Source organism: Cataglyphis hispanica, chromosome 19 (assembly GCF_021464435.1).
Source record: "Cataglyphis hispanica isolate Lineage 1 chromosome 19, ULB_Chis1_1.0, whole genome shotgun sequence".
Taxonomy (NCBI): Eukaryota; Metazoa; Arthropoda; class Insecta; order Hymenoptera; family Formicidae; genus Cataglyphis; species Cataglyphis hispanica.
In genome coordinates, this window is record NC_065972.1 from 5,012,501 (window position 1) to 5,021,553 (window position 9,053).

General features: G+C 29.0%; 1 protein-coding gene across 6 annotated transcripts in view; it reads left to right on the plus strand.

Moving 5' to 3' along the window:
* LOC126856637 (centromere-associated protein E) overlaps nt 1-6,657 on the plus strand; it is a 10,516-nt gene extending 3,859 nt beyond the window's left edge. For 3 of the 6 annotated variants that reach the window (XM_050605330.1, XM_050605334.1, XM_050605335.1), the window contains 8 exons: nt 2,800-2,899; nt 3,049-3,268; nt 3,523-3,816; nt 3,890-4,086; nt 4,178-4,333; nt 5,341-5,629; nt 5,696-5,824; nt 5,978-6,657. In XM_050605330.1, coding sequence (XP_050461287.1) covers nt 2,829-2,899; nt 3,049-3,268; nt 3,523-3,816; nt 3,890-4,086; nt 4,178-4,333; nt 5,341-5,629; nt 5,696-5,824; nt 5,978-6,274 — 1,653 coding nt within the window. In that variant the 5' untranslated portion in view covers nt 2,800-2,828 and the 3' untranslated portion in view covers nt 6,275-6,657. The remainder of the gene's footprint in view (nt 1-2,799; nt 2,900-3,048; nt 3,269-3,522; nt 3,817-3,889; nt 4,087-4,177; nt 4,334-5,340; nt 5,630-5,695; nt 5,825-5,977) is intronic. The other 3 variants (XM_050605333.1, XM_050605332.1, XM_050605336.1) reach the window with 3 other exon arrangements.
* The last annotated feature ends 2,396 nt before the right edge of the window (nt 6,658-9,053 follow it).

Below are 9,053 nucleotides of genomic sequence, written 5' to 3' on the forward strand. Positions count from 1 at the left end.
GGGTGAATGCATGCTTCTTATCTCGATGGAAGTTCATTCAATTAGACGCATGGAAAAAGATACTTTATAACCGAAGTAGCGATTCTTATTTGTTTGATATAATTTTATTGGTTTTATATTAATATTTATTGAGATTTTTTTCACTGTTTTCTTAATTTGTATAAAATTTTTATCAACATCGAACAAATCTTTTTGACTAAATCCCATAATAGAAAGCTTGCGGACATGTTGCAAAATAATTTTATTGAAACATCACAATATTGCAATATTTGTTGCAAAATATTTCTTTAAGATCGCAGTTTTTTGTAATATATTGCAATGAAATATTATAGCAATTTAATCCTTACAGTATAAAAAGAAATTGCAGAAATATTACGTAGATATTATATGTTAATGTAACGATTTTTTTTAACGGAATTTTTCAGATACATTGCAAAATATTGTTTTTACTGCAAGATTGCAGTAACATTAAAATGTCCACCCTCAGTAACATTGCAATGTAACATTGCAATAATTTTACAATATAACATTCTTGTAATAATGCAATGCATTATTGTGCAAATTTATAGTAATATATAAGTATATATACAGATGGTTTTTATCTTAACATTTATATACGTTTTCTAACTGTAGTTATAATACAAATATTTATATATTATATGACACAAAAATACTTGGTGTAATATAGGTAAATGTTGAATTAACTTATACCTCGAAGGGACATTCCTAACTAACACTTCCTAAGCAACATGCACTTTGAATTTTGTGGCGCTCTCTTCTGGTTCCAGAAATATGCGATTTTGAAGTGTCATAATTTTTGCATTTATTTGTATCATCTTTTCATTATATCTTACTTGCATGTTTATATTTTTTGTTTACATTCGACTACAGTCACTGTCAGTACACTTCCGCTAACAATTTTTTTGTTTACATTTAATTATCTTTGTATTACTGCTAATACGCTTCAGAATCACAATTGCGCTCCACGCAAAACGAGGTTTAACGCAAACCTATGTGTCTAGTTTTCTGATAGTAGAGCCCCTCGCAGGGGGAGAGGGCGGAATATACTGCCTCCACGCTTTTTAATGCGAAGTGAAGTTTACTTTTCACTTGGATTTATAACTTTCCACACAAATATTCAATTTAAATTTTCCGAAAATGTTCGACTAAACTGAAATAAAAAAATAAAATGAATTTTTTAAAAAAAGTAATCCAAATCGATCGGGATTTCTGCACCGAAAATACGGTATTAAAACTGATTGAAAATAGTCAAATCGAATTTAGATGTTTCAGGCGGATTAATGTTGGATGATATATATCCATTTCAATCGGAAATTATACGATTTCATAAATTATAATTAATTATGTTTATTTGGATTGACAACAATATGGATTAAAATGTAATAATTTCGATTTGGAAATAATCGGCAAAAGCGATATTAAACCCGATTATAATTCGTTCGGAATTAAAATTGTTTACTTTTTAATCCGAATGCAAATTGAACCGATTAAATCCGATTAAAACATAATCCGTTTTATTCGGTTTTAATCAAACATTTTCGGCAGGGTTTGTATTGATAAGTGCTATTTTATTTAATTTTCTGATAAACATGTATAAAGTGGAAAGTTATAAACGCATATGGAGGTTTCGCATTAAAAAGTATATGCGTGGAGACAATATGTTCCGAGGGACTTCACTATCAAAAAACTAGACATATAAGTTTGCGTTGAATTTCGCTTTGCGGAAAGCGGAAAAACCCAAGGAGCTTCGTCTCTGGAAATGCTAACAAACACTTTTTCCACGTTTGTTTTACACAAATACAACGTAAACAAACTTTATTTTTCCTTATTTCATAACTGAAAAATTAAAACTGTAAAATTTTAAAATAACATATTTCTAAAACCTGAAGAGAGCGCCATAAAATTCAAAGTGTGTGTTACTTAGAAATGTACCCTCACAATATATATATATATATATATACATATATATATATATGTATATATATATATATATATATATATATATATATATAATTACGTGATAAATGTTCGAATTAACTTACACTTCACAGATTATTTTCATTTATATATATATATATATATATATATATATATATATATATATATATATGTGTGTTACTTAGAAATGTACCCTCACTATATATATATATATATATATATATATATATATATATATAAAAGTAATCTGTGAAGTGTAAGTTAATTCGAACATTTATCACGTAATTAAATAAATTCTAAAATAATTAAATTTAAATAATTTAATTCATAAAACTCAAAATTTTATTTATACGAATATTACACTCTATTTTACATTTTAAGTAGATAAAAAACGGATGATTTTAATCTTTCGGACATTTATCTGTCCTAATTTCTAAACAATCTCTCCTAATATCTAATTGAGATTATATCAAGCATTAAACTGATAGAAATAATTGTTACACTTTTAATCTTTTGGTAACATTAACAGCTAGTTGCTCATCTTTGCAAGCTTTATATACTTTTCATGATTAAAATGTAAATACGAGATAGATAATGCTAGCACGCTACATGGCGGTAAGCGAATAAACTATTGATTATTGAACATTGTTTTTTGTAACGTTTCTGGAATATTGTTGTAACATTTCTAATGAAATATTACATGTTCTTACAACGTCTCTACAATATTACAATATTGCAAGATTGTTATATTGTTACACAACATACTAACACGTTCTGTGTTGTTTGGATATAATACATTACCAAATAAAACAATCTAATACAGATTAATATAAATTACAGTTACTTGGACAAACAACAATAACAAGACAATGAGACCGCTCATTGTTTTGATGCTCTTGTATTGCTTTTGCATCAGTATTGGTCGTACCAGGGAGATAACGTATGTAATTTATTAATTACTTATGTATGTAATTAATTAATTGCTTTATAAATTAATGTTTTAAATATGTTCTTTTTTCAAATTCAGTTTTCAGAATGTTTCATTACATTTATTGTATGTTCTATAAATAATTACATCAAATTTTATAGTCACGAAGACATTAAAGATGCAATGTTGAGCTTAGTACATATGATGAGGGAGAATACAGAAAAACTCGAAAGGCACGAAGCAAGAGAGCGGCAGCTGGGCGAGCAATTAAAGAAAACCATAACTATCTTGACAAAGCGGGTATCCGCTGTGGATGGTCTGAAACTGCAGCTGAATAAATTGGATGAGAGAATCTCGGGACTAGAGCATCTGTTCACGCAGGTCAATCATTTACTTAGTAAAACGAGCAAAAATATTATTTTTTTTGTGAATAAATAAATAAATCTTGCTATTCTTTTTCATTTTACTTCCGTTCAATTCTTTTTAAAGTATTCCGATAAAACCTCTCTTCTCATCCTTTTGTATCATCTGTCGCTTCAATCTTTTATTCGACTCTCCTTCCTCTGCATTTCCCTGTATATCTTTTTTCTTTCTATCCTATTTGTTAGAATGTTAATGTTTTTTTCTTCACGCAGAGGGATGAAAGAGAACGTATACAAATGCAGAAGACGATGGACAGTTTGGAAGATCTGGAAAGCCGCTTGGAAGGATGGTTCACGGATATTGAAAATAAAGTTGCAGAAATAAATAGTCGCTCAGAAACTACATCAAACAATAATTTTACCGATATTCTCAATAAATTGAATAATATCGAAAATAATTCGATTGAGGGAATTGCAAGACTCAAAAAGGATCTGCATAATAACGGGGAAAAGATGAATAAAGAATTAATTACTCTAATGGAGAAGGCACATACAATTTTCTTAGAGGTAATCTATTTATGGAATGTGAAAATTACATCTTTTATATTTTTAAAAGTATAAATCGCCTGTTGAGTTATAGATGCAGGACGTAGCCAGCAGAATTGAGGATATCGAAAACTTTCTAGAGAAGATAAGACAGCTGATGCAGACTATTCAAGAGAAACCGTCGGAGCGGCAAATGGATTTGGCTCCAACTTTAGACGAACACATCAGGACGTTAGTGCGAGTACAAGAATTAATACAGAACTCTTCTGATAGATTACATGAATTACCCAGGTAATTTTATATTTATATAGGAAATTCTCTGATTAAATTTGAATTTGTGTAACATTCTTAACATTTAATATTTTAATGTTTCAATATATAGGATAAATGAAGTGCAGGCGTTGCACAATGAGACGCAGGCCATGTTGCAAGAAACTAAGCACGCATTGAAGGATGTCGTTACAAGGGGCATCAATAATATCGAGGATAAAATAACAGAGACTAAAGAAGAAACGAAGGATTCAGTAGCAGCATTACGGTAAATTTTTGTCGTCATCTCGAGATATTATAAATGTTAAATATTATCAATAAATATTAAAGACGAGCAAATAAGAGCCATGCGCTGGAAGAAAAACGCCAAAATTATGTGAATCTTCTTAAATTTATTTATTTTATTAATTATACATTTTGGTCCCACATCAGATCATCCTCAGTAATTTAAAACAATAAAATAAATAAATAACTGAATTTAAGAAAAGTCACATAATTTTGACATCTTCCTCCCAGCACGTGGCTCTTATTTACTTGTAGTACTTCAATATTATTGATATTTATTATTTAGAACCTTATATACTAAGTTCGTTATCGTTAAATATATTGTCTTTTTTCATCTATTTGGATATCAAATATCATCTTTAAACAAATTATACATTAAATAAATAAAAATCATGGTCAGACTATATTTAACATTAAATATAAATCTTAATATATTGTGTAATTTTTTTTAATAACAAAAATAGCTCTTTTGAAATAAAAAAATTGATAAATGGTCTTGAGGAGCAAATAGCGGATGTCTATGCAATATATTCAAGTTATAAAATTATACAATTTGTAAATATCATAATGAATCAACTTTTGTAAAAAAAACATTCTTATGTAAATACCGATGAGAAAAGTCGCAAATCGCAAAAAATAAATAACATAAATAATAAATGCAAACGTTTCTGCCTTCGATTGGACTCTCTTCAATGGTACATATAAAAAATAAAAAAAAGACAAAAAGTCAAGCGGTAAAAAGTCAGAAAGTATTAAATATGTGTTGCTGTCGCTTATAGACAAAGATACGCCAGTATCTTATAGTACAGTATAGATCGCGATTCATTATGCATAAAATTTTATCTCGAACTTGCACGACGAAAAATTGAAGTCAGACAATCGAAAGTCCATAGTAGATGTAAAATCAAAGCCAAGTACGATACATAACAGAAATGCTTCGCAGCATAACTTAAATTATTCTTTTAATTTTGAACCTTTTTTACGCTATAGAATGGACTTGGCAAACAATGCAGAACGTGTTAATCAGGAATTACAAGATTTGGAAAAGAGTCAATCCGTGATGGTTTCCATGGCCGATCACGTGTTAGATACAAAAAAAAGGGTAGAGTATGGTGTACATCAGATTTTGCTTGAAGTTGGCGATCTGGTAAAGGCACAAGGTATCAACATTAATAATACTCTTAGTCAAAGATTCGATGGAATCTCGAACGACATCATGGATAATCAGAACGGTGCCTTGGCAAACCTTACTAGTAAAATGGAACAGGAGATGAACAAAGTAAATAATCTGTTACTTGTTCACTAAGCTAGTTGCTGGAATTTATCGTTACTATCTTTATTATAGGTCTGGCGACAGATCAACGTGATGTACCAGCAGATGTCAGAGAGTGCTCGAGCTTTAGACAAACTACATCAACAAAATGAAGTCTACGTTAACGGTACCACATCTACTATGGGTGGAATGGAGAGTAAGGTAACGATAAACATAATTTGATTAAAATATAAAGAAGATTAATGCAAAATTTCTTTAAATAAATTAGATGATGCTATATTAGATTATCACATATGTATTCTGTACTTCAATATTTTCTATGTTTTTGCGAAACTAATCACGAAAATCTTGCAGGTTGGCGAAATAACAAAACGTATGACGGAAGTAGATGAGAACTTAAACTATCTGCTCGGTCGCTTGTCCTTAGTAACGCAAGAATTCAATCAGATTAAGACAGGCTTAGGAAAAGCATTGGACAATATCAAGGCTTCTTTTAAAGTGGTCCAAGAGAAAGCGTTAGACTTGACCCATCCGGGTCCTCATCCGCTTCCGGAAAATTACAAGAACCCGAACGAATCCGAGACCAGAAAACCTGAGGGTAAGCCTCTGTCGGATCTCGAAAGTCATATCTTCAACATACCCTCCAATTGACAAGGTTTTTTTTTAAAGGTTTCTAATTAATTTCATTTGTTCATTAAAACAATGTAAAGTCCTATAAGCACAAAGAACTCTCGTAATATTTTTTACGGTTTTCTAGTAACAAAATTAAACCTTAAAAATTTTGTTGCCATTAATTTCTTTATTGCGCAAACTGTTTGTTTTAGTTGTGACCGTAAAGTAAGCCCTATCCGACTCTCAGATTAAACAGTTGGTTTGAGCTAATCTCAGCAGAAAAGATAGTTTTTTCATCTTTAGTGAATTAACATCACATACCACCACCAGCATTATTATTTGCCATCATACTCATCATTGTAAAAAAAAATTGTAAGATATATTACCATTTGGAAAACTTTCGAATATATTTATATTCCTAATTTTTGTTTTTTACTTGGTTTATACCTTCATTTAAATATTTTTATGAAAAAAGCTAATAAACCGATCTAATTTATTAAAATATAATATAAGAGAGAATGTAATTAGAAAACTGCAGATTTTATGCAAGTGCACATTTTTATAGAAAATCGAAAAAACTTACAAAAAAGATTTATTTTTTTTTTCGGAAAGCTTTAAAATGCAATTTATATTTTACACATTTTTAGCAACTATTTTTTTTTCCACGAACTAATATAAATCTTACGTGAAGAAATAAATATATTCCAGATAATCTTTAAGATTTTAACATTATTTTAATTTACAGATTAGTGTTCCATATATTTTTAATATTGCAAAATTATGTAGCTTAATAAATAAATTCATTAATATAATGTTATTACAACGGTATTTTAGTACTATGGAGTATTATTAAGTTATGTAGATTTTAACATTGTAATCGACATTATTATGAATAAACTTTGACATCAATCTTAAGGTTTTAATATCATTGAAATGGAATAAATGTCTTAATATGTTTCTTGCTTATTGGGATATATTTCCTTAAGGCAAAATCGATTATAGATTTATAAAAAAATTCATCATTAAAATTTGATTTGAAGAAATAGGACATTTTATGTTTGTGATGATATATATATATATATATATATATACAGGGTGTTCAAAAATTCGCGCAACACCCTTTAAGGAAAGGTAGAGGGATCGCCGAATCATCGCCGATCTTTAGCTGGACGTACGGTCGGTGAGCCGCGTGCCTGGTAGTGTGCGTGAGCGCTCAGTATATGACGGCTCACCGACGTGCGCCTGGCTGAAGATCGGCGATGATAGGCCAGACTTTACTCAATAATAACTCTCTTATTAAGTGTTATAGAAAAAAATGGTACAGGACTTTTCTCCTCAGTTTTATCTGCTCTACCTGCATGCGATGGGTGATGCAATTGATGTCAGACACCCTGTATATATATACACATACATATATATATATATATATATATATATATGTATGTATATACCGCATATTTTTTTAAATATTATAATTTTTTTTCGCGTATAACAAACATCTGCAATTTAACAATTAGTATAAAATGATAATAGGATATAATTAATCTCTATCTCTATCTTAATGTCAGTAATTTTTATGCAAGAAAGAAGGAGATAGGACCATATTAGAGCAGGGTATCATAAGTTTTACTGGAATATTATATTTCTATTCCCGCTATTTATAAAAGATAAATAAATTTCTACAAAGAAAACTTTGGAACATGCAAAAAAATAAATCTTATGGAAATTATATAAAATTGTTGTTAACTTTACTGTTCTTATGTAAAGGTTATTGAATTCGGTATACTTAATAATGTGTATAGATTGGCATTGTAAAACCGCGTTATATGTTTATTCATGCATGCATTTCACCTCTTTTTCTCTTTCACTTTCATACATATATTTATCTTTATATATTCACATACACACGGGCATATATGCAAGCACACAGATATTTAATAATTGATAATATTATATGTATGTGCCATGTTTGTGTTATAACAGTTTTTTATTTCTAAATGGTAGAAAATACTTTTATTTACGCAATAGTGCAAAGAGGGACTGACAAAGTCTGCATGCATTGCAATAATTAAATCCGCGTTCGCTGCACGCAAGCGGAAGCCTACGCTTGGAGATTAATTTTTATCTCTCTCGTCCTGATAATTCCATTTTTCACATACAACAAGTGATATAACTCTTACAGCTTTTATAACGCATCAGACAAAGTCCAAGGATCTCCAAGAATTCAAAATTAACATTAAAAAATAAAATTAAATACAAATCTTTAAATTCAAAAAGAATAAAAATACAAAACCTTTTTTTTTGCACAAGAAAAGTTGCAAACAATGTTTCAAAAGATTATTCGCTAAAATTTAAAAAAATAAAAAAAAATAGAATTAATATCAGCATAATCTTATTGCAAATATATTTTCATTGACTCGAGATATTATTCCCAGGATGTCTGTTTCTCTTCTCTCTCTCTCTCGACTCAAATTTTGTAAACAAAATTTTCTGATCTTCCAGCTATTTTTTGTTCAAAATTCCAGGTAAATAGAATATGTTAAAGATTTTTTGGTGCAATTTTCTAAAATAAATTATTTTATTGTGTGCGTTTTCTAATGTTTTTTTACTTATATGAAGGAAAAACCCAAAGCTTCTTTTAAATTTCAAGTGTTAGATTTGTAAATGCAACGTTAAAAAGAACTAAATAACTTTTGTAAGAAAAACATTTTTCATTTGTATATTTTCATTTTTTATCACTAAAATTTACAATAAAGAATATGTACTGCGTATTCAATATTTACTTAATTTTAAAATATTGGATATATAAACTGACAAG